Below are 27,929 nucleotides of genomic sequence, written 5' to 3'. Positions count from 1 at the left end.
TTAGCACATGAAAGTAGCAGATTGGAAGATAACTCATCATTGTCCAGAGTTTAAGTTCAAACTTGGCATGATCCAGTCTGAATATGGGTATTAATGAAGACTAGGCTATAGTTATAGGGAGAACCTTAATCAACTGGCAAAATAGAACTTTCCACATAGCTTTTATTGAAGGAATCTTAATATTGACTGTAACTCTCCATGAGCTACTGAGGGTGAGAAGGCTTGTGGACAACGAAGGCAATGCACTGTGTCTGGCGTTTGTTGTCAAACCCCAAACAGCGGATGTAAGCATTAGGGTAAGCCTTCTTGCATTCCTCTAACTCACTCAACACTTGAGCAGAGTTTGTGCATCCGAACATGGGGAGTTTCCAGAGAGTCCAATACCTCCCGTCGTAATATCCAGGGATCATCACCCCACTGGTGCGCCGCACTTGACCCACCTGCAATTTTAATATTTCAGGGCATGGAACCTCCAATAAAATTGCTATAAATCATGGAAAGAAAGCCAAAAATGTAAAATTATTGATTAAGGATTAGAGATCAGAGAGCGTTTTGAATAGTTTACTGCGTCGAATTCCAAGCAGGGAATCCATCCGTTGGAGATCATGTAATCGATCTCTTTGACGAGGGACTCCTGGCTGAGAGGTGGAAGATATGATAATGTCTCGAATTTCGCATTGTTTATTGGAGACCACACCTGCAATAAAATTCAACGACAAAATTCTATAAGCTAACTGAAGCCTTATGAAGCAGAAACCATGGTGGAAACCATTAAATCAATATATTAAATTACACTGGCTTTTCTTTTTAATTTTGAAAAAACTGTATTTTTAGATAGGTATATGTTGTGTACGAGTTTATTTATGTTTTAAGTTTTGAGTGGTCTCACCACTTATTATTAAGAATTCAAGTAAAATATGATAGCTGGAAAAGAGTGCTGGGTATTTGAGTGATTGCAAAGAACTCAAATAAAACAGGATAGTGATTGCACCACTTATTATTAAGAATTCAAATAAAACATGATTGATAGGAAAAGAGTGCTGGGTATTTATAAAGAAAGAATTCCAATAAAACATGATTGATAGGAAAAGAGCGCTGGGTATTTATAAAGAAAGACCTTTAAAAAAATCAAAATAACTTTAAAAAAAAAAGTGTTAAACATATTTTTGGAAAATTTGTCTGCCAGTGATTATATGAGCTACCAGTGGCACATATACATTAAACCCAGGTATATTTGTCTTAAACAAAATACCCTCCTCATATATTACCATATGGGTACTACCAAGGCATTATTGAACTTCTTTAGATTGCATATTTAGGGAATATTTCAGAATCCGTTAGTAGAGTGAGGTCAATAGGGAATACTTCAGAATTTGTTGGTAAAGTGAAGTCAAACAATTGACCTTACTAAATAAGAATATCCTATCTAATAACACATACCTTTTAACAACTAAACATATCTAAAACGGAAATATATATATATATATATATCAAATTCCAATAAAATGAATTTATATATCAAATTCCAATAAAATTCAGAATCTGTCAGAGTGAAGTGAAACAATTGACCTCACTTTTAATCAAATTCTAGAATATTCCAGAAATATACAATCAACTTAAAATACATAAAAATACTTTAATACATAACACAAACCCTTTTACAATTAAATATATCTATACATCTAAAACCTAATATGTTTATCTCCAAAATTTTAATAAAATTCAAATATATCAATAATTAACATTACTACTAATTATCCAATTTTCAAATATTCCCAAAATTTATCACCTATATAAAATACATTAAAACATAACAGAAATTCTCTTACAATATCTATACATCTAAAACCCAAATATATCTGTAGTTGAAATTCTAATAAAAGTCAAATATCAAAGAATTTCAAATTCAAATAAAACATTCCGCTGTTAAACGGCTAAGCCATAGCTTGTGAAGAAGTTGAAATAAAGTCAATGGTTATTAGCCTGTAAAGATATGATTGGTTCTTGCTGTTCAACTGGAGTAATATATAGGCGTAGGAACTTTTCTAGTTTTAGGTCTTGGCTCTTTGTTTGCTACTCATTTTATTTTATTATAATTTTGTTTGAAATTTTATAGGGAATGGTGGTATTTTTATATTGAATCAGATAATCTATATGTTTTTGTTTTTTTAATGTAAATTTATTTATATATAAAAACATTATTTAATAAATTTAAAATATTAAAAATTAAAAATTAAAATAATTATATATATACTAACTGGATTATATTTTTATTATGTTTAATATATTATTTTGGGAAGAAAATGATTTGGTGACTTTAGATTAAAGAGTGCTTTAATAGAAAGTCTGATTACGTCTATTGAAAACTTAGTGAAAAATAAATATATACATTTTGAAAAATATTTCTTTTTAAAAATGAAATAGTTAACTAAGTTCCAATCTACAATGTCAAGAAATTGAAACAAAGTTGATTGTTATTAACTTGCATAAATATATGATTAACTTTTGATGTTAAGATTGGATTTACAAGATTGACAAGCAATATAGAATTAATGCATTTTGAAAATGATTAGTTTTTTATCTTACCATTAAAGTTTAACATGTAAATTAATTAGTTTACATAAAATTTAGTTATTTTCAAGTTAAAGATTCAAGAGAAAAGTTAAAGAGAGAAACCATCCCATAAAAAGTTAGTCCTAACCTATGCTAATCCTAATCTGAAAAAAAAAACATCATTTTTCTGGTTTGTATCATCTAATAACTGAGAGTTATATAAGTCCGGATGAATAACCTAAGAGTCAATAAGAGGGTTACAAGGTTGGTAGGAAAATCTTGACTGCCTACTATAATGAAATAGAAAATCATATTTAAATGAAAAGAAAACACACCATGAAATCTCATTTGACTTTTACAAAGGATGTTGTTTCGTTGAAAAATCTCGACTGGTTTCTAGAAGGAAATAGAGGATCATACTATTTCATATAAAAATGAATTAGAACACACAACCTAACTTCTTTGACTTATATAAAAATGAATTAGAACACACAACCTAACTTCTTTGACTTAAACTCAGGGTGTAGATGAGAAGAAAAACATCCCATCCCAGAGCTCACAGGTTAACAGACAGAATACTAACATACCAATCTACAATACTACTTGGGGAGAAGAGATGTTTTGAATTTGCTTTGGGTGTTCAGGCTCTGAGGACAAGTGCTTTTCCTCGTTCAGTTGATGGAAACGTTACTCCGGCAGTAAAGATTTGAAAGGCTGTACGCTTGATCCAAATCCATTTCTAAGGTTTATAAGACTAATGTAATATTGATTATTAGCATGTGTTTTCATGGTTTAAGGTATTTTGATGGTTTGTTTAAGTTTTTATGGGAATTGAACTTTGTTTAGCTGTGAAAATATATAAATATCATGTGATTTACGTCAAAAAATCTCTCATAAACTCATGGTTAGATTTAAATGGTGAATTTTGTTTCACTTTTCACTATTCAAATTGAAAAATACCTCATTTTCCAACCTTAAATCTAATTGTTTACATAATAAAATTATATTATTAATAATAAAAATGATTTTATTAAAAAAATTAAATATCCAAATATAAATATCTAGTCCTAATCTAAAAAAGACACCATTATTTACATCCACATCAATAACTATTGTTATTTACAAGTTATTTACATCCACATCAATAACTATTGTTATTTACAAGTAATGTGTAGGGGCCATTTTCACTAGTCTTCAAACATTAAAGGAGGTCATAATGGATTTATGATGAATTTGGAGATGGTTGGGCTTGATAACAACCAAGATTTATTCCCAAAAAGTAGTTCCCAAAAGTGGCAGGTGAAAATTTAATTGGTTCATTTGGCCCCTCTAATTCAGTCACCATGCACTTCGTGTGTGACTCTTTGTCTACCATTATTTGGTTACTCTTTCCTATTTATGGAAACTAGTGCTGGGCCTGGTTTGTAGTATAATAACCTTGTTGTTTATGTGACCAATCTTTACTCAACAATACAGTGTTTTTTTAGTTTTGAAACTTACATTCACCCGAAAATTTTTGTAGGAATGTCTAAGTTTTAGGTCTATAAATGGATTCATCATCAAGACATAAAATCATGAGGAAATAATGATTGAGAGAATAACAACATATATACAAAAAGATGATAGTAAAAAGAAATAAGTAAAGAAACATCATCTCTAATGAGAAAACCCTTATAATATAAAGAGAAATAAATAATTTAATAATGTAATATTCTAACCAATTTTAAGGAATATTAACCAACATTATGTTCATGACTTGAATTACCTTGGGGTATCAAGATAACCTAATTAGCACATCCTTCATCTCACCAAATACTTTAACCTCAGTTCTGTCCAACTAAATAATCCTAGAATTAGTCTTTTCCAGTACAACATTTATCTTATGGGAGACAAAATACAATAGGACATTGGATGAATCCACCAAGAAGTTATGAACATTATTATTAAATATCTCAAATGTTAAAAGAAATGGCAGAGTCTAAGACTTTGAATAACTACCAATACTAGTGGCATTCACAATATAATTATCCATATTCACACTCTCCTGAGTTAAAGTACTAGATTTTCTTGAAATTTTTGAATTTGACGGTGGTTTTGATTGGTTTGAAGAAAGTTTAAATGTATTCCTTATAAGGTCCTGTGCGAGATGGAAGAGATCATACATGGACACATTGACCTTGATCTTCTTCATATCCTTAATTACATTATATTCTAGTGAATTTCCACTAGTTGAGGCTGAAGGTTGATTGTTCTAAGTTGAGGTAGATTCCTTATTGTTTTGGGTAGATGTTGTCGGTTGCTTAGAAATATATAGGGGAGTGGGTTCTATCTTGGAAGAATGATTTGAAATATCAATAATAGTTTGAGGAGGTAGCACTTGTATGAGAAAAAACTTGCCTTTTCTAATTGGTTGATTATTAGGTGCAGGCCCTTTACTATGGAGATTGTATTCTCTTAGGGTTTTCTATGTAACTTGTGCTTCCCTGACTGAAATTTATTCAATAATTTGTGTGATTTCATTAACCAACTAATCCCATAAGAACATAACTAAGCCCCTTATTGTCTCTTCCTCTATTGTACTCATTTCGGCCTTAGCTTCTTGGGCAGGTTTATTTGGTAGTAGAAGTTGTCTAGCCAAAATCATCCAAGTTCATGTTAAAACTAGAAATTCAAGTGGTTTTGGATGGTTATTTGGTTTCTTATTGAATGGTTTGTGTCCTAAGGAACTTTCTCATGCATTATTCTTGAAATCTACCACCTCATTAGATAGATCCTTTACCAATTTGAGTACACTTTCCAAATCTATAGCCTCATTTTTGGCTCGTGTTGGGTCTCCAAAATGTCATCGACTTTCACCTTCATTTCCATCATTTTACCCTCATTCTGTAACTCTATAGCCCCATAACCTTACATTAAGTAACCATTTTCATAATTACATGGGTTTATCATTATTATTTTCCAAGTCATTGATTTTAAGTATTATAAGTGAATTTGTCATTAAATGTTAGGAAATTAACATATTTTCATATATATCTAAAATTGTTATGAGTTTTGTGATATTGTAGGCTTACTTGGAGATTCGAGAAGGGTCCTACTTGGCCATCTGACCACAAATTCGAATTTTAAATTCCAACTCATGAGGATTTGTGGAATAATTTTAGAAGACGTGGATCATTAACTATGCACATTCAAAGGAGAAGAATCATGGATGAGAGGATTTGTATCTTACATTTTTAGAAAATTGGTTGTAACCATAAGAGATAAATGTGGATTTAGGAGAGATCTAAGGATCTATATTTATTGTATAGTTATCTTCAGTTTTTGTATAAATAGGAGTGCACCCTTCATACAAAGGGTTGTTAGTTGTTAAATGCAAGTTAGAAGTTGTCAAGTTGTTAGTGTTAGTGTTAGTTGCTAGTTGGAGGTTCCAAGTTCCATCCATGTGGTTTGAAAAGTGAGGAGAGAGAATTATTGTAATAACTTGTAACTTCATTTTATGAAATAAATACTGCCATTTTGATATCCACGAGATGTGATAGTTTGTTCAGTGTGCTTTCTGAGGAATGGAGGGCCCCCATCAACCACAGTTTGCACACCTTTGTACATATTGGTAACATAGTATAGTTTTGTTATTTCATTTATTTTCATGCAAGTGTGCTTTTATTTTCAGAAAGTGTGACTTCATTTCAACATATGTGATTTACTTTCCAGCAAGTATGATTTCAATTATGCAAGTGTGGTGTGATTTGAATATGCAAGTGTGATTTCATTTATGCAAGTGTGGTGTGATTTCAATTCTACAAGTGTGATTTCATTTATGAAAGTGTGATTTCCTTTATGCAAGTGTGATTTCAATTTCTTTATGTTTAGTTTGGTTTGGATTAGATTAATTTAACTTGTTTGGTAATTAGTTTTAACTGCATTAGATTAATCTATTCTAATATTACAGGTATACCTTGTTAGTTCTACGAACCTCGGGTTGAAAATTAATGACAAGGATTTAACTCGCAATTAAATCACCCAAAAAATGGATTGGTCAATCGTAGAGGATTCTTTCTTGTGGCCTTAGGCTCTTCTTTGGTTGAGTTTCTTTCTAGGGAAAACATTTGTTTCTAACTTTTCAAGGCCTCATTGAAATTATTAGCTAGTGTGTGCTTTCTTGCTCTCTTCATGAACAAGGCTATGAAATAATTGAGACACAAAGTGTAGAAAATGCTAAGGGACCAACAAGTTGTGAATGAGTGGGAATTTTTTTCATTGGAGTGGTGAATAATTGATTAAAGTCCTTGACCTTTCCTTCTTCTCCATCCTTATGGAAATAAATTCTTCTAGGAGTGTGGCTAGGGATTTTCATTCTCCAAACTTATTAAAAAATTATCTTTCAAAATCATCTTATCCATTTATTGAGGTGGATGGAAGGTTGTGGTACTAGGTTCTTTCTTTGTTTTCAAATGTGTATAGAAATAACCTACATAATACCTCTTCATTCTCTACCTCCAATAGGTGTAAGGCTAAATATAAATTATTTTTAAGGTCTTCTAGACTAACATATTTATAAGGGCCAAACTATGGTAATAACCTTTTCGAACACCAAGGAGGAGGAGGATGTGAAGGCTCTAAGTTAAGTGCTCCCTAGGATAAACAACTCAATTAATGTTGTCCTATCATCGCATAGACTTGACCAAGTATTTTTTATTTTGAATCTAAAGTGGTATCAATATGGTCATTCCAATCAGAATGATAAGGAGAATCAGATGGAGTAAGGGAAATCTAATCAAAAGGATCAAGAATATTGTTCAAGGATAACTTAAAAATATATTCAATAGAAACAACTAGAACACCTTCATTGGGAACATGTATTCGAGTAGATTTTCATCTTGAGAGAAGAGGTGCTATGTTATAGATCTGATCTAAAAATATATGATAATAGAAATATACCCAAAAATAACAAGATCTGAATATAGAAATGCTTCACATTATTAATCAAACCCTTAAGGTAGGGCAACACCATACAATCACTCCTTAAGGAATGAGAACACTCCACAAGCCATACGCATGTTCATACAATAAGACACCTCTCAATGGGCAGTCTCTAGCCTCTATATAGGCCTCATACATACAATACCATGGATCATTACCAAGGTTCTCTCAATACCATCTATCTAATACCATGGGCTTGTTACATTATTGCTAACTACTTGTGGTCCCTTGCATGATATAGGTTAACCACTTTATTTATTACTATGGCCCATCCCGTTATTACATTATTCCCTTGGGTACCTCCCTCTGTACCCCATACTATCCCCCCTAGGTATACTACATTCCACCCCCTTAAATATGTTTCGTCCTCGAAACATAAGAAGAACACAAATCATAAGATCTACTCAAAAGAGTAGTCCACTGGTACCATGCACGTGCATCTAGCCATCCAAGAGAAAGGTGAACCTTTGATCTAGCTGGTGCCTCGCTTGCTTGAGATGGAAGTTGACCTTGACGGCTCTTCTGTGTTGCTGTGTTGTGGGTGGATCATCGCCCCTCTCTATCTGTCATGTGGGGGTTGTTGTCCTTGTTATTGATTCGTTGCCATCTTGTTGGTTGTTTTCTTGCGGGGTGATGTGGGTGGTGATATGATGAATTTTTAACCAATGGTGTATCTTTCTTTAATTCACCACCTAATGGAGCCTGATTGGTATCTAGTACATGTTGTGGTGCCTGCTATTGTTGCTTATCTTCCAATATGACTTCAACTACCGATTCCTCATTTGATGTATCAATATGTGTAACATTTCCTGCTTTAGCCTCCTTGGACTCTACCTGTTGTTTTGGTACCTGGTTTGATGTTTGTGTTTGGTTGTCGACCATCAAGGGCTCATCATCTGATGTGTTAGTCCCTGGAACATCTTCTGCTTCAGCTTCCTTGAACTGTACCTGTTTATTGATGGAAATATCATGTAATGTAATTTTCTTCATTTTATACCAAAGCTTCAGGAATTTCTTGTACACATTAATATTGATAGTACCCATTGATTCCATCCAAGAGTATCCCAAAAAAGCATCCACATTAGCCATATCTGAAGCATAAAAATCAAAATGCAATACATACTTGTCCATAGAAATATTCAAATCTTTATAAACTTGCATCTCCTCATTATTAACCTGTGTGTGCTCCATTTGTTTTGTTGGAACTCGCAATTTTTTTGCCAAATTGACATTTATAAGATTTTGCTTGCAACTAGGATTTATAGACACAATTATGTTCTCCTTCTGAATATATCCATGAACCTATAATAAGCAGATACTAGTAGAAAATAACCCCACATGTTTCTCATTATCTTGTTTTCTAGCATGAGACCATTTGTCTAAAAGGATTTTTTCAAATTCTTCATTGGGCAGGTTGGAACACTTCTTTTTGTTAAGTAATTCCCACCATGTGGCCGCTTCATCTTTAAAATTAACCACTGCCCAAAATTTCCAATGTGTTGCCCATAATGAGTTTCATTCTTTTATGTATTCTTCAATAGTAGGACCATTATCTTTTCCTGTAAAATATAGAACCACCATGAAGAGGGTTTTGAAAAAAATTCACTTACTTGGCGAAAATTTGAAATGGCCACAATTTAGTCAATAGTGCTCAGAATCCCTATTATATCTTGTTTTTGGAAATGGAACAACCATTTTGGATTTTTCCATGTGATAGAAATCCTGATTTAGGCACTGGAATTTCAGATTCGCGCTGCAACTGTCCTGCCGTCACAAAAATTTCTAAAAAAAGAGCTGATTTTAAATTAGCGCTATCTCCCTCATTCGGACTCTGATTTGACTGATTATTATTATTATTTATTTTTTTAAATGGGTATTTTTTTGCAAAGAACCTAGATTTGCAATTAGATTATGCAAATGTTGCCCCAGAACATATAGATCTGATTTGTAAAATCGCCGCCCCAAAAGATGTCTGCCACACAACTGATTTTTAAATCAACAATATCTCCCTCATTCAGACTCTGATTTAGCTGAATTGGGTGTTTTTTCACAAAAAACCTAGATCTGCAATTATATTCTACAAATATTTCCCCAGAATGTACAAATCTGATCTGCAAACTCTCCGCCCTGAAAAATGTCTGCAACACAACTGCTTTTTAGATTAGTGATATCTCCCTCATCCAGACTCTGATTCAGCCGATTTTTTATTTTTATTTTTTTTCCAAATTGGGTATTTTTTCACAAAAAACCCAGATCTGCAATTAGATTCTACAAATATTTCTCCAACACATATAGATCTGATTTTCAAACTCACTGCCCCAAAAAGTTCCTGCAAAAATAATAAAAAAAATCTCTGCTTTGCCTAAGAAAGTGTTCTGATACCACTTGTTATAAATGATCCATAAATATATGATAATAGAAATATACCAAAAAATAACAAGATCTGGATATAGAAATGCTTCACTTTATTAATCAAACCCTTAAGGTAGGGCAACACCATACAATCGCTCCTTAAGGAAGGAGAACACTCCACAAGCCGCTTATTACATTATTGCTAACTACTTGTGGTCCCTTACATGATATGGGTTAAACCACTTTATTTATTACTATGGCCCATCCCATTATTACATTATTCCCTTGGGTACCTCCCTCTGTATCCCATACTATCCCCCTAGGTTCCCTCAATACCATCTATTTAACACCATGGGCTTATTATATTATTGCTAACTACTTGTGGTCCCTTACATGATACAGGTTAACCACTTTATTTATTACTATGGCCCATCCCATAATTACATTATTCCCTTGGGTACCTCCCTCAATACCCCATACTATCCCTCCTAGGTATACTACATGCTACATGCAGTTTCCAAATCCACTTTTCATAATCATGACTAATGCATCTAAAGGAGATTACATCAATACGGGGAACAAAATACAATTGCTCTTCAACTGGAGAACTATAATGTTTTGGTTTAGAGGGAATGTCTTCCTAGCTTGTTTTATTTTAAGTATGATCTAGAAAAATAAGAAGGGTATGACGATGTGGAGAGTGAAATTAATCTCTAGTAATAATAGTTCAATATGATCAAGAGGCATTACTAGCCATGCAATTTATGCAACCCTCCTTCTAGCGCCAAAATCTGTTAATAAGGCAAAAATTCCATAACAACAATTAGGGGTTCTCTCTTGTATGAGGTCCCAATTATACCTCACACCATTTGGTATGAGAGACCCATCTAGATTATAGTCCGACTGCCTTTTTTGTTGTGTGTGAGGGTTGTGAGATGTGTGTGTCATCACAGTGGTGGGGAGCACCTATTGAGTTAGAAACTAACCTAAATGCAAGAATGAAATTATTCTAAATGCAGGAAGTTAGATGAGAAAATTGGGAGAAATGAGTATAAAAATGCACAGATGAATAGTCAAGGAAAAATTAGATATAGTCTTAGATGACATTGTACACTTAAATCATCTGAGTAGAATAAAAAATAGTCAGTCCCTGAACTAATAAGTTCTAAATGTAGAAAGAAAATGAGTTGAAACTACAAATGACAAATTACAAACCAATTTTTAGATTAGTCTAAAAGCAGTAGTAATGAATCTCACACATACATATATACATGAATTTCTCGAGAATAGTCAGAAAATAAAACACCACATACACAGAGTGAACTTCATTGGTGGTATTCATATATTGTCTATATTAAATGGTCAAAATAATATAGAATCACTAGTTCCCTGTCTCCGATTTATAGGGATTTAAAAGAAGGGAAAAGACATCCTTGTTACATTCAACTCTACACTATTTGTAGGTTTGAATGGTAACTTCTTCTTGAGACTGCTGGATTCTCAAAGGAAGTTAAAACTTTCTAACTTCTCATATTTTCTAATTAAAACTACAATAACAATTTGTTAAAATTGTTAAAATTCATACAAGACAATTGCATCCTCTATTGGAATCTTCTTCATATCCGTAAGATATGCTACCCATAATTCATTATAGGATCCAATAATTTTGATCCTACATGGTAGCAAATTCTCCATGAGGATGTCATACTCTTTAATGTTATAGGAGAACGTGGGTATTTATCTTAGTAATGAGAGTAAGAAGGAGTTGAGGATTGTCTACTATTGTGATAATTCTACCAGATGACACTTGAGATTATCCTTGTTAAACTTTCTGCTGAAAGTTTTGAAGGATATTTCTTTTGAATTGAGGGATTCTTCTAGTTCTTTGGTTATGTCTCTGATATTTTTGGCCTCTCCTTGAGCTTCAATGTATGGAAATTTATTAACTTTGATGATCCTTTCAACTAGAGAGTAATTTTGTTGGTACATGGTCACTAACCTAGAAATATAATTCTCTAGCGTTTCTTATATCCTTATGGACCGATTGGAAACAAGATTCATATGTAAATTCCTTTCCACTAATCTTGGGGAGATACGATGGGGCCTTTGGACACTCTTTATTCCATTCTTCTAACCAAAATATTGCATTTAGAGCTCCCTATAGTTGCAAAACTCATTTTTTGACCTTCTGCTAGAGTGTTAATAATTCTTCCACAGACTTCTACATGACGTATAAATTTGAGTACACCTATTGAACCAATGCTTTATAGTGCTCATGAAATTATACAACACATGGATTGTAATAATCTACTCTGACACTCATCTACCTCATGGTATTTGTTTTGATCCTCAACATTTTCACCTTTTCTTCCAACTCTACAATCCAATTATCTTTCTCTTGGACCTATTCTAAGAGAGCCTGAATATTTCTTTTAGTTTCTCATGAAAACACTATGAAAATAGAGGTTATTGCGGGAGGATCCTTATTGGTATCTAACAAAATGGTTCCTTTTGTCATAATATCTATTGGTGATAATTGTGGCCTAACATGCATCCCATCTGTGTGCTTCATAATTTTGTTTTGGGTGTGGTCTAAATTGAATTTATTTAGACTTACTACCTTCTTTCATTTAGCCAAAACAATGGCCATCTATTCTATTGGTAGATGAATTTTTGTAATCTTTAACAACATAGAAGTAACTGAGTCTATATCCATGTCGGTCATATCAAGAAAAGGCTATAGTTCTAGTTCTTCTAATTTGACTTTGTAGGGATTCTTATGGAATTCTAGCCTAAGCTTCATATTATACCCTTGTCTACTCTTCTTCTTGCTCAACTTCAATTATTTTTCTTCGCTCCCTTTCTCTCCTCATATAATATTCCTCTTCTTTTTCTTTAAGTTATTTTTCATGAGTTATTTTGGTAGCTTCCTTTATTATTTGAATTGCTTCTCACTCCTCCTGTAACTTGTCTTCTCACTCCTTCTGAGCTATTTCTTGTTTGGTTGCCTACTCCTGGGCTAGTTTTTGTGATTTACCCTATTCCTATTTTGTATTTTTTTGGGCCATTTCATAATTGATTCTTGAAACAATCTCCGCATATCCATGAATTTGCACATCCTCCTATGCTGATGTCTCTAACCAATATTCCTATATGAATTTACACGGCTAGCAATGATTTTTAACTATTGTTATAGGAACCTATAAAACATCAGATACCCAAAACATAAATGTGTTAGTGCATCTCCCTCCTCTCTAGCCTTCTTAATTATATCAATTGATAGGCTCTCACATGGAATGACATATATGGCCATGACTTCTTATTGAATCTTTGAGAGAGGACCACCTATTCCCGTGCGAACTTGAAATGCTATTCTTTTAACACCACACGGTCAGTTACAAATATATGTAACAAGTGGGGAGACTTGGTTTCTATAAACAATCTAATGAAGGTACAATTTTTATCAGCAAACCAATTTCCAACTACTGGGACTACTTGTCCATCCCTTTTCAACATGTAAGGACTAGCTTCGCTAAACAAGTCATCATATAATGGAATTAAGAAGTCATGTTAAATTTCTGTGTATGCTTGAATTTAGTAGTCTTTCCAAAGGGTTTTACAGTGATTTTTTATAGGTTCCTTGCGGAGGGTCCATCTCTATTTCATGGTTGGGAGTACTATTCTAGCATAGATCACAATTAGAAGGTATGATGCCATGTAAAGTATGGGTTGTTGTCCTTCTCTGTTCTAGCCATTCTTGATATTTTCTTTTAATTTGTTTTATAGGATCTCAACCTAGTTGAAGATCCTACCCTCAATAGTGTAGGTTTTAACCCTTTACAATTAATTGCTGCAAACAAATTCTTAATAAAACAGAAAATATGCAATGGGAAACACACACATAAAGGCAAAGATTTTACCTTGGAAACCCAAAATCAAGAAAAACAACAATATATTTCAATATATATTTTTCTATAAATTGTTAAAATAATATATATATATCCCACAACATTCATGAACCACCAATTGATTTACCCTGTATTGGAATACAACGATAGTTCCTTAACCGAAACTAAAAAAACATGGGAAAAACAACTATGCAATATAAAACTACTTATAGCAAAAATCGTGTGCCAAAAATTTCCAAATATAGATGCAAAAAATTGCCCATGTTTTTTTGGGGGGTGCTACCCCTAAACCCCCCTTCCCGTTGCACATTGCTCATTATATAATGCATGGGGATATTTTTGAAAATAATGTAGCCTATAACTAGCACTCTCCCACTTATTGTTTTCTTTTCACATTGGGGGTTGCAGGGGTATATGATAAATAGTCTAGGGAAATAACACCCATTGTTTCTCTACACCAAGAGAACTTCACACTGTTTGCCAATTTTGTTAATGAATTGCAACATTATTTAAAGTGTCCTTTTTTTCCAACAACATCTTCTTGTCTTCAATCATATCTCTCATGAAATGATACTAAATGTCAATATGTTTTTTTTCTTTAAACGATAAGTCGGGTTCTTTTCTAGGAATATTGCATGCTAACTGTAACAATATATCCTTATTAGCTTACTATACCATCTACTACTTGAACACAATCTCTATAAACATATTGTTTCCTTTCTTGCATGAGCAACTACCTTGTATTCAACTTCTCTCTTATTTTCGTAGGACATATGCTTGGTCAAAACATCTCAACCATTGTTTCTAGTCATTCTCTTTCAGATCTTGTGGTTTTTCTTGATCCAATATTCTTTTTATATCTAAAAATCTTTGATCTTCTTCTTATTTTCGTCCTAATACTACTTCTAAAGTTGTATTTGAATCATAAGTGGATATGTGAAAAGGGAGGGACCAATTTTTTCCTCTTAATACAAGTTTTTTAGAAAGCTTTTCCTTCAATGTTTCAAAAGAAATTTTACAAGAATTATTCCCAAAGAATTCACTATTTTTAGTCAGAAATTTAAAAAATGGTGATGTTATTTTTGTGAAATTTTCTATAAATCGCTTATAATATCCTACATGTCCTAATAAATCCTAACATCCTTTTGAGTCTTTGGCACTAGAAGTTTAACATTAAATTCCGTTTTGGCCCAATCAACCTTGATTTCTATAGATGATATGTAATGACCCAAAACAATTCATTCAATAAGCAACATATAACATCTTTCATGACTTAATGAAACATCGATTTCTTGGTATGTAATTAAAACAATTTCAAGGTTTTCTAATGCTTCCTCAAAAGAATTACTATAAATAATAAAATTATCTATGTAAACCTCTACACAATCATGAATTAAGTAAGAGAAAAAAAGGAGTTGAAAAGTAGTAGGAGCATTGAATAACCCAAAGGGTACTAAAATGTAAGCATATGTCCCCATGAACATGTAAATGTAGTCTTATCTTGATCTTTTGGAGTGATTTGAGTTTGATTATAATTTCTAAATCCATCAAGAAAATAAAAACACTTCTTTGTCGCTAGGGTATCTAAAACTTGATTTATAAATGGAAGAGGAAAATGGTCCTTTAAGGTCACTTTGTTTAGTTCAAGATAACCTGTGCAAACTCACCATTTTACATTATTGTTAGGAACAATTACTAAAGGTGAAATCCATTGACTGTCAAATATAAGATATCCAAAGCTCACATTTAGTAATTTCTACAATTCCTACTTTACAATTTCTTTATAACTGTATTCCTACGTCTTTGGGATTGTGTAATAGGCCTATAATTTCATTATATATAAATGTGATGTATACATGTATTGGAATGAATTCCACATATACAAGTATAATCCCATGCAAATGCACTAGAACGTTTTTTTAGTTTTTGAATAAACTATTCTTCCCGAGATTTTTTCAAGTTTAGAATTTATGTTTAAAGTTCTTATTTGCTGAATCTCAATCTCAGTACTATAGGAGTTTGATATTGAATTAATGAAAATTTTAGAATCAAATAGTGTTGATAAAGTGTTTATAGTACAAATTTCCTAATTTTTTTGTCCAAGATATGATCAAAATAAGACTACCCCTTGAGATATTGAATGAAATCATAATTAGTAATAAAATTAATCATTTGATTTTCTTCAATATCCTCTTTTAAATTCATAGCTTGGTCAAGTGTGAAGATCAATTATGTTATTTCTTAATCATTATTTGCATCATCAAGCCACCATGTATTTTTTAATTTGGTTAAATATTTTGTAGGTGGATACAAAGTAAATTTCTTAATTGTATCACCATGTGAAATTGTTGCGTCACCAAAACTATGATTAATAAGTGCATTAGCTATATCTAACTAGTATCTTCCTAGGATTAATGGATGGCGACCCAAATTAGATTTAGGCTATAAAACCATAAAATCCATAGGATATTCCCATGCATCTAAAGAGACTATAACATCTTCTATCACTCCTTTAGGTTTTATTGTAGATATGTCTACTAATTGTAAAATTGTGGTGCGTGACTAAGATTAGATAACTGTAATTCATCCATAGTTACTTTTGTCATGACATGAATAGTAGCTTATAGATCATTAAAATGTTTGCAATTGAATTGTTATTGATGTGAATTTTAATATTAGGACTACATAGATCAACACATTTCTCCATAAATACTTTACTTAACATTAAATTTGTTATATGGTTAATGACTTATATTATTTGTGGATCATTTTTATTTCTTCCTGGTCTTCTTTAACATAAGCTCCTAACAATTTTAGCATAGATTGGAATATCTTCTATTTCTTGTATTAAAGAAATTTTAATACAAAAATTCTTTAATTCACCCAATAAATCATATTTAGATTGTTTGACTTGCTTATCCAAAGTCAACCGAGATTTAGATGATGGTGGTTGAACTATTGTAGATGAATGATTTTATTATTATTATTATTATTATTGCAATAGGACTATTATTATTTTTTGATTGACTAGGAGTTTCCTCAAGTTTTTCTTCAATAATAACATGATAATTTTTATGAATTACTTTTCTTGATCTAAGATGAATATTCTTTAAATGAAGAGGGGTAATCATGTAAGTTGGAAAACTTTGTAACTCAATATTGTAAGTGTTTGAGATACTTTATTGTTGGGGTTCGAAATGGGTTGTGTTGGCAACTAGGTAGGTCATGGAAGGGGTTGATTCAATGGTAATTGTACTTGCCATGATTGTGGAATTTTTGGTTTTTGAGGTTGAGTAGGATAGGATTGTTGAACTTGTGAGGGGCACTTGGTTTGAAGAGGATATTATGTACATTTCTATGGGAAATATGGATAATTTGACATTTTCCCATATGTACACCCTCACCATCCTTGTTTCTAAGGTTGAATTTGAGCTTGTTAAGGTGACCATGTTTGCGAAGGCATAAGAGGAATTCAAGTTTGCTAGGGGTATGTTGGCTTGAATAATACGAATTAAATTATTAGTTCTAAGACTTTTGTGATCCATAATGTTGATATGAGTGTTTCAGATTAATCACATCGTTAAGATTTGGTCGACATTTCGAACCAACTAATGTGGTTCATCCTCAAGACAAGGCTAGAAATCAGTAGATCCGAGGGAATAAATAGCGAGGATGCATCACTGCCTAGAGTTAGTTGTTAGATAATTTGTTTAATAATTTAGTTAGAAATTTGCTATTATGTAATAAATAGATATTTCATTTCGATATTATAAATTGATAACATTAAATTTAGTTAGAAACTAGCTGTTATGTAATAAATACATATTTTATTTTGCTATTATGAATTGGTTGTTAATATTAAATTTATTTTTTTATAGTTTGTTAGGGTTTTGACTCATTAAATTGTTTAATATTGGAAACTAGCCGTTATGAAGTAATTAAATATTTTATCATAAGTTAAAAGTTTAATAGTGATATTACCTATAAATAACTAATTTAAATAATATAATTTGTTATGGTCCGACCTATTCAAAATAAATTGGGTTAAAAACCAATTGGAATAATATTTTATAATATAATAATATTAATTTCTATAATAATAAAATAAAAAGATAAATTGGATTAAAAACCAATTGGAATAATATTTTATAATATAATAATATTAATTTCTATAAAAAAAATAAAAAGACTATGATTTGATCGAAGAAAACTAACCTTTTTAAGAAAAGAGAATGGCTGAGGCAATTATTAAAATCCACGATAAGTCTAAATCAGAAATATACATCAAGAACTAAATTATTGTATAGGGTCTTGAGACATGCCTAATGCCCATGGCTGCTACCAAGGTCTATTTGGTGCAACAAAACAAAGTTATTCTATAACTTCTTTATCTCCTTCATAGACTGCATTAAGTTTTGGTATTGAAAGACAATTTTCTATTACATATTTCTCTATACAAATGCCACAAAATTAAATTTATTCAAAAGACATTCTCTCATAGCATACAAACTTTTTTCCACATCATGGGAAAAAATAAAAATAAAGCTACACCCTCTTTTCTTGATTTTGCTTAACATTTAAAGTATATAATTACGAGTTAAGAATAATAAAAATATCAGTTTTGAAATCTTCTAAAAGAATTACCAATTTTAGCATTGGTTACCTCACTCGTTATTGATTTGGTTACTATACATATTTTATCTCTAAGTCCCTTACCATCTTTATCTTTTCCTCTAGAGTTTAGGTACATTAATTAGAACATGCAAATAAGCTATACACCCATTCTTAGCACAATAATGATAACACTTAAGTACTTAAAAGTTGTTTGATTGCACTTTTTACCATTCCTCTCATTATTATTTATTATATTGTAAAATAGGTTATAAAATTATTCTATGTGCACACTTATACTTTTCACATATCATTAACATAACTTTCACACTTGTCAATCCACATGACAATCATCCACATGGAGCATTGTTTTCGACCTATTTGTGTCCAAAGATTAATGTGATCGAGCTAAATGGTCCATCTTTTATCTCCACATACTGAAGAATACTAACATCATCATAGTGCTTGATCCCACCTTAATCATAATCATCCAGGAGGACACTAAAGTTTTAATGAGATTTTCTATGAATTTGTAAACTATAAGAAATGGTATTTTGAGACTTTGTTTCTACATATATGCGTCCATAGACTAACGTGATCTAACTACATGGTTCATCTTTTATCCACATATTGAAGAACAATATCACCTTAATGGTTAATCTCACCTTCATCATAATCATCCAAAGGACATTAAAATTTTGAATATGAATTTCAATAAGTTTGTAAACTATAAGAAATGTATTAGATATCATTTTTTGGGATTCAACTGCGTTAAGTAAATCATTCACGTATGACCATTTCCATGAGAGGTAGTCGTAACTGACTAGTTTCTCATGATGATTTTTGAATAGTTCACTTAGCACTCATTGCATCGAGTGATGCTCACACGGGTGAAGAAGTGGGATTGAAACTTCTTCACCCCTGTGAGCATCACCCGATGCAATGAGTGCTAAGTGAACTATTCAAAAATCATGAGAGATTAGTCAGTTACGACTACCTCCCATGGAAATGGTCATACGTGAATGACTTACTTAACGCAGTTGAATCCCAAAAAATGATATCTAATATAATGCACTACGTAAACCCCCATACTTATAAGAAATGTAATTTTGAAACTTTAACATTGAAAGAATTAATCCAAGCTAGAAATTTAAGAAGCCATTTTAAAATGTTAAAAAAAAAATGCATAGAATTTAGAGTTTAACTAAAAATTTGAATTTATTAAAATAATAACCACTCAATAAAATATATTTAAAATATGTAATATATTTATTAAATTTAAATTTAAAATCTAATATAATTTTCAATCCAAAAAAATCATCTTAATAAAAAACATTTATTTTTTTCTTTAACATAAACTTTATAATTTTTTATAAATTTCAATTTATATATATATATATATATATATAATTTTATCTTTATAACTTTGGTTTTCATAGATTATTTTTGAAATTTATAAATAAATATCCCATTAAAAATAATTAATATTATTAGAAATAAAATCTTATAAAGATAATAACTCTCCTAATTCTCTATTTTTATATTACATAATTAAAATATATTACATAATTTCCTAAAATTTAGATATTTAAATTTTATATTAACTTTAAAATTAAATCCCCTATTATTTATTAACATTATTGAAAATATAAAATATTAAAAAAATAAAATTTCATTTTTTTCCACATTATCCTCTTTTTCAGTTAAGAAATCAAGTCTTATAAATATTTTCCTTTTACAAAATAATTAAACCATAACTACCTTCATTGAAAAACAATGCATCACATTACTATTTTTTATCATAAATATTTATATATTTTTTTTGAAATATAATAATTTTGGTTTATATTTTAAATTTAAATTTCTCTAAATTATAATTAAAATTGGTTAATGCAAAAAAAAAAATTCTTATAACAATATTTTATTTATACCTTTGAGCCATCTTAAATATTTGTTATTATAATTCAACAATTGGAAAAAAATAATACATAGAAGCTACCATGCATTACATAAATTTGATACCATGAATTCATAACTTACTTGATACCCTGAATTCATAGTACTCATTAAAACAAGAGTCACCAGAAAAGCAAAAACAGGGGAAAAAAAGGAGAATTAGCACATGAAAGTAGCAGATTGGAAGATAACTCATCATTGTCCAGAGTTTAAGTTCAAACTTGGCATGATCCAGTCTGAATATGGGTATTAATGAAGACTAGGCTATAGTTATAGGGAGAACCTTAATCAACTGGCAAAATAAAACTTTCCACATAGCTTTTATTGAAGGAATCTTAATATTGACTGTAACTCTCGATGAGCTACTGAGGGTGAGAAGGCTTGTGGACAACGAAGGCAATGCACTGTGTCTGGCGTTTGTTGTCAAACCCCAAACAGCGGATGTAAGCATTAGGGTAAGCCTTCTTGCATTCCTCTAACTCACTCAACACTTGAGCAGAGTTTGTGCATCCGAACATGGGGAGTTTCCAGAGAGTCCAATACCTCCCGTCGTAATATCCAGGGATCATCACCCCACTGGTGCGCCGCACTTGACCCACCTGCAATTTTAATATTTCAGGGCATGGAACCTCCAATAAAATTGCTATAAATCATGGAAAGAAAGCCAAAAATGTAAATTTATTGATTAAGGATTAGAGATCAGAGAGCGTTTTGAATAGTTTACTGCGTCGAATTCCAAGCAGGGAATCCATCCGTTGGAGATCATGTAATCGATCTCTTTGATGAGGGACTCCTGGCTGAGAGGTGGAAGATATGATAATGTCTCGAATTTCGCATTGTTTATTGGTGACCACACCTGCAATAAAATTCAACAACAAAATTCTATGAGCTAACTGAAGCCTTATGAAGCAGAAACCATGGTGAAAACCATTAAATCAATATATTAAATTACACTGGCTTTTCTTTTTAATTTTGAAAAAACTGTATTTTTAGATAGGTATATGTTGTGTACGAGTTTATTTGTGTTTTAAGTTTTGAGTGGTCTCACCACTTATTATTAAGAATTCAAGTAAAATATGATAGATGTAAAAGAGTGCTGGGTATTTGAGTGATTGCACCATTTATCATTAAGAACTCAAATAAAACAGGATAGTGATTGCACCACTTATCATTAAGAACTCAGATAAAATATGAATGATGGGAAAAAAGTGCTGGGTATTTATAAAGAAAGATCCTTAAAAAAAAATCAAAATAATTAAAAGAATGTTAAACATATTTTAGAAAATTTGTTTGCCAGTGACTATATGGGCTACCAGTGGCACATATACATTAAACCCAGGTATATTTGTTTCAAACCAGAAAAACAAAATACCCTCCTCATATATTACCATATGGGTACTACTAAGGCATTACTGGACTTATTTAACATATATATTAAACCCAAGTATATTTGTCTCAAACCTAGTTATTTCAGAAAAACAAAATACCCTCCTCATATATTACCATATGGGTAGTACTACTAAGGCATTACTGAACTTATTTAGATTGTATATTTAGGAAATATTTCAGAATCTGTTAGTAGAGTGAGGTCAATAGGGAATATTTCAGAATCTATTGGTAAAGTGAGGTCAAACAATTGACCTTACTAAACATAAAACAGATAAAAATAACCTATCTAATAACACATATATTTTAACAACTAAATATATTTATACATCTAAAACCCAAATATATATATATATATATATATAAAATTCCAATAAAATTCAAAATCTGTCAAAGTGAAGTGAAACAATTGACCTCACTTTTAATCAAATTCTAGGATATTCCAAAAATATACAATCAACTTAAAACAGATAAAATACTTTAATACATAACACAGACCTTTTACAATTAAATATATCTATACATCTAAAACTTAAATATATTTATTTCCAAAATTTTAATAAAATTCAAATATATCAAATAATTAATATTACTACTAATTATCCAATTTTAAAATATTCCCAAAATTTACCACCCACATAAAATATATTAAAACATAACAGAAATTCTCTTACTGCCCGTAGCTTCAGGAGGTATTCACGTTTGGCATATGCCTGCTCTGACCGAGATCTTTGGGGATGATTCCGTATTACAGTTTGGTGGGGGAACTTTGGGACATCCTTGGGGAAATGCACCTGGTGCAGTAGCTAATCGGGTTGCTCTAGAAGTTTGTGTACAAGCTCGTAATGAAGGACATGATCTTGCTCGTGAAGGTAATGAAGTGATCCGTGAAGCTTGTAAATGGAGTCCTGAACTAACTGCTGCTTGTGAAGTATGGAAGGAGATCAAATTTGAATTTGATGTGATTGATCGCTTGTAATCTAATATATCTATACATCTAAAACCCAAATATATCTGTAGTTCAAATTCTAATAGAAGTCAAATATCAAAGAATTTCAAATTCAAATAAAACATTCCGCTGTTAAACGGCTAAGCAATAGCATGTGAAGAAGTTGAAATAAAGTCAATGGTTATTAGCCTGTAAAGATATGATTGGTTCTTGCTGTTACAACTGAAGTAATATATAGGCGTAGGAACTTTTCTAGTTTTAGGTCTTGGCTCTTTGTTTGCTACTCATTTTATTTTATTATAATTTTGTTTGAAATTTTATAGGGAATGGTGGTATTTTTATATTGAATCAGATAATCTATATAATTTAAGTGTGTTTTTTGTTTTTTTTATGTAAATTTATTTATATATAAAAATATTATTTAATAAATTTAAAATATTAAAAATTAAAATTATATATATATATATATATATATAAACAAGATTATATTTTTATTATGTTTAATATATTATTTTGGGAAGAAAATGATCTGGTGACTTTATATTAAAGAGTGTTTTAATAGAAGGTTTGATCACGTCTATCCAAGACCTCGTGAAAATAAATATATACATTTTAAAAAATATTTTAATAACTTTTTAAAAATAAAATGGTTAACTAAGTTCCAAATCTACAATGTCAAGAAGTTGAAACAAAGTTGATTGTTATTAACTTGCATAAATATGTCAAGAAGTTGAAACAAAGTTGATTGTTATTAACTTGCATAAATATATGATTAATTCTTGATGTTAAGATTGAATTTACAAAATTGACGAGTAATATAAAATTTATGCATTTTGAAAATGATTAATTTTTTATCTTAACATTAGAGTTTAACTATGTAAATTAATTAATTTACATAAAATTTAGTTATTGTCCAAGTTAAAAATTGAAGAGAAAAGTTAAAGATAAAAACCATCCCATAAAAAAGTTAATCCTAACCTATGCTAATCCTAATCTGGAAAAAAAAACATCATTTTTCTGGTTGGTATCATCTAATAACGGAGAGTTATATAAGTCCGGATGGGGAAATGAGTCAATAAGAGGGTTATAAGGTTGGTAGGAAAATCTTGACTGCCTACTATAATGAAATAGAAAATCATATTAAATGAATAGATAACACACCATGAAATCTCAATTGACTTTTACCAAGGATGTTGGGTTACAAGTCTTCGTTGAAAAATCTTGACTGGTCGCCAGAATGAAATAGAGGATCATACTATTTCATATAAAAATGAGTTAGAACACACAACCTAACTTCTTTGACTTAAACTCAGGGTGTAGATGAGAAGAAAAACATCCCATCCCAGAGCTCACAGCTAACAGACAGAAGACTAACATACCAATCTACAATACTACTTGGGGAGAAGAGATGTTTTGAATTTGCTTTGGGTGTTCAGACTCACAGGACAAGTGCTTTTCCTCGTTCAGTTGATGGAAACGTTACTCTGGCAGTAAAGATTTGAAAGGCTGTAAGCTGGATCCAAATTCATTTTGAAGGTTTATAAGACTAATGTAATATTGATTATTAGCTTATTGATTATTAGCTTGTGTTTTCATGGTTTAAAAGGTATTTTCATGGTTTGATTAAGTTTTTATGGGAATTGAACTTTGTTCAGTTGTGAAAAACTCATAGTTGTTGAATTGAGGCTTCTGTGATCTATATCAAGTTTATGAGAGATTTTTCGGCGTAAATCGCATGATATTTCATTTGTCGATGCGTTTCGACAAATGAAATATCATGTGATTTCATGTGATTTACAACCGAAAAATCTCTCATAAACTCATGGTTAGATTTAAATGGTGAATTTTTTTTTCACTTTTCACTATTCAAATTGAAAAATTCCTCATTTTCCAACCTTAAATCTAATCTTTTACATAATAAAATTATATTATTAATAATAAAAATAATTTTATTAAAAAAATTAAGAAAACCTTTCCTAAAATAAAACTTAAAAATTTTGTTGGACCTTAACCGTTTTTCTTCTTCCTAAGTACTGAAATAGGATAGGATAACAACCCCAAAACTTAAAGGCATTGGCAAGAGTGAGAACCTGTTTTTTGCAAGCCACCAACAAAAATTCTAGATAATTAATTTTTTTGAATAACAATAATAAACCCAACTGATTTGATAATTAAATTATAATACTATAACTTCAAAATTTTGTAATTTTATGAATGCTAACCTCCCATCCACCTCCTACACTTTTATATTGAGATGCGATGTATGTGCGAAAAAACATGTATCCACTGAAGAACCTGATATTATCTTATCCTTTAAAATTATATATTCAGTTTTTTAATAATGAACAGAGTATATACTCAAATCTTAAATATGGTTTTTGAATTCCAAAAAGTTTATTAAATTATCACAAATTGTCAAATTGCACATACTCAAATATTTATAACTTTACCAACTTACTATACATAATGCTATTTGTCCTAATCCAGAGATTATTAAATTTTGTTGTATAGATTAGTGCGTCTCACGATCGAAGGTTTTCGACTGGTGCCCACCATTAAATATAAGAACTTCTTACTCTATGAATTTGGAATGATTTCAGCTGAGCACATTCGCAACTTGCTTTAAATTATCCCACTTCTGATTATTAGATTGTGGGACGCACTAGTAAAAATACAATATTTAATTACGATGCTTTTCGCTTACCACCTCCCCTAGGATTCTTCTCACATTGCCTGTAGAATTTATTATCAGCGGAAAAATCAGAATTCTCGAGAATTATTTTATCAGATTACAGGCTACTTTTCCGCCATTTTAGACATTCCTCGATTTATCCAATCCAATGCAGCATGAGTTGGTCTGCGTTCAAAGCTGAATTCAGGGGTTTGGTTTTCATCGTATTGCATAGGCTGACGGATTTTTCTGGGTATCTATTTCTCTGTTTATGTTTGCTTTGAACGTCTCCTCTGGCAATGGGATTGAAGAATGTAATTATTGTTTTTTTTTTTTTTTAAAATTAAGGGTAAGTTAATTTATTCGCTATAGTTTATCTATATTGTTTTTTATTCTGAAAGTTATAGAAATTTTGGTTATATTTTCAAAAATTTTGGAGAGATTTTTGTAAATTCAAATTACAATTGTTAAATTTCAAAATTTTAAGTGTCTCAAAATTTTTTAATGGCGCTGAATCTATTTCCACTATCAATAACATAATTCAAACACTGCCTTTACAAAATTTTTGATTCCGACTACTTTTGACCTCGAGCAATTCCTCCACTGGATAGATAACTTTGGAGAACCATCTACTATATAATAAAATAGATAAATAAATGCTTAGCTTTTTAGATACTTTAATTCCCTGTAATAAAATTTGAACCTGAGACCTTTTCTAGATAGAGTTTAAAATCTTACTGTCTTCCAAGGTGTAGAAATAAAAAATCTAGCAAGGCACAATGTTGCAGGTTTAGGTTCTCGGACTGGAGTAGTATAAAGGGAATAAAGCTTTATTATTGATGTCAATTGTCTCATTCTAGGACATGAGCAAATTCAACGGGTGATTGGGTTCTATATAAACTTAGTCTAACCATCTAAATTCAATAATTGGTCCATGTATATAGACTCATTATCACTAAAGTTAATTGTATATTTTTTAATCTTCTTTAATTTTACTTATAATTTTTTTTTTTAAATTTTAATTTTACCTTAAACATTTTTATGGACATAAAAATGTAGGATATGAAAAAGGAGGCTTATGAGAAAATGGGAGGAAATGGAAATTGATGAAGTAATGAGTGGATTTAAAATGGATTTAATCTTTATGGTAGGTTAAATTTGTAATTTGTAAAATGATTTTAAAAGCATTTCTAAAATAATAAAATTTTACAAATAAATTAATATTAAAATTAATAATATTGAACTAGTATTATAAATTTATATTCGGTTTATTTTTTAAATCTAAAATAATAATATAGATATAAATAAATTATTTTTCAAATTAGTGGTGGGGACTATTATCACTATCATAATTTAGTTGTCAAGTTAATAATGGGACAGTTATTACTCGTGCTATCCTAGAATGCAGACTGACTCATCACTATTATTCAAGGAAAACTAAACTATTTAGGATTATCTTATTGGTGGTCCACAATAGACCAGCCTTTCACTCTAACTATATATACCTATAAGTGCTATTACCCTATTGCCTCTTTAAAAACAAACTCTTAACCAAATAAAAACAATTTTAAAATATACCCCAACCCATCACACCAATCAACATTTAAACTTTAAAGTCTTTAAAAAGAGCGATATTGGTGTATCGCTCAGTCGTGAGAACTGTATTATGAAACCTAGAACTGTATTATGAAACCTAGCTAGCCTATCTGTCAGGAAACTCTGAAACGCATGTCAATCCTGGGTTCTACTAGGTTTATGCCAGAACCAAAAATGCTGGTCAATCTGGCACCATATTCAAGTCACTGAAACCAGTTACAAAATCCTCATAAATCCAAAAACCCATATCCAAAAACCCATTTGCACTGTAGAACACCAGCTCCTTCACCCTCATCCATACTGTAAATCACCTACCCATATCCAAAAAAACCCATTTGCACTGTAGAATACCAGCTCCTTCACCCTCATCCATACTGTAAATCACCTAGCTTCTTTGATCAAATTCTTTTATTTGCAAAATCATGAACTGATTAAGACTAACTTGCTCTTCTATTCTGAAAATAACTGTATCTTCTACAAAGCACATGATCCATCCATCTTACAGAAACAACATGGATCCTCACCATATTTCTTACTCCTATAACATAGATTCAATCTGATTCAAACCTTACAGTATATCATATCATAAACAACATGGAAGAGAAAAATCTGCCAAGCAAAAATACAGGAACTCACCTTCATGCAATGAACCCTGCTGCCATTAGTAGTGGTCTTCTCCTCCCACTCAAGTTTAGCAGAAAACGCAGCAGACCCAGACTTGAGGTTATTCAAGGCTGGGACAGAGCTGGACATGCTTTGAACACCACTTTTTCTTGAAACTGTGCTCAGAGCTGCTGTTGAAGAAACCATGGAGGCCATCATTGCAGATACCATACTTGATCTCTAACTTAAATCTCAATTTTCCAAATTCCAAATCCAAACCAGTCACAGATTGCTGTGCAATGGCCCAACTACAATATTAAGATCACAGAATGAATTTTGTTACTGCTATTGTTGATATCAAAAC

General features: G+C 31.0%; 1 protein-coding gene across 2 annotated transcripts; it reads right to left on the bottom strand.

Annotated features, from left to right (window-relative positions):
- Positions 1-27,929, bottom strand: LOC149197221 (ribulose bisphosphate carboxylase small subunit, chloroplastic-like). Of its 2 annotated transcripts, none has more exons than XM_089405771.1 (3): positions 27,599-27,929; positions 566-697; positions 1-440 (listed from the first exon to the last, which is right to left on the bottom strand). In XM_089405771.1, exons 1-3 carry the CDS (start codon positions 27,794-27,796, stop codon positions 204-206), a joined length of 567 nt encoding a protein of 188 aa, XP_089261897.1. In that variant the 5' UTR covers positions 27,797-27,929; the 3' UTR covers positions 1-203. The 2 variants fall into 2 exon arrangements, with proteins under 2 accessions (XP_089261897.1, XP_089261896.1); XM_089405770.1 differs by lacking the exons at positions 1-440; positions 566-697 and adding exons at positions 20,520-20,959; positions 21,085-21,216 and having other exon boundaries at positions 27,599-27,918.

The sequence above is a fragment of the Pinus tabuliformis genome, chromosome 2_2 (assembly GCF_031772625.1).
Source record: "Pinus tabuliformis cultivar Carrire ecotype Pingquan chromosome 2_2, CPIR1, whole genome shotgun sequence".
NCBI classification, from domain to species: domain Eukaryota; kingdom Viridiplantae; phylum Streptophyta; class Pinopsida; order Pinales; family Pinaceae; genus Pinus; species Pinus tabuliformis.
Note: the sequence above shows the minus strand (reverse complement) of the source record. Positions and strands in the feature narration are given on the sequence as shown.

Bases quoted from the DNA above. Each gene is read 5' to 3' on its own strand.
- LOC149197221 (XM_089405771.1), bottom strand. From the start codon at position 27,796: ATGGTATCTGCAATGATGGCCTCCATGGTTTCTTCAACAGCAGCTCTG. The intron at 698-27,598 runs GTGAGTTCCTGT...ATTTTATTGCAG, and splicing joins GCAGGGTTCATTGCATGAAG to GTGTGGTCTCCAATAAACAA. The intron at 441-565 runs GTAAACTATTCA...TTAAAATTGCAG, and splicing joins CCTGCTTGGAATTCGACGCA to GTGGGTCAAGTGCGGCGCAC.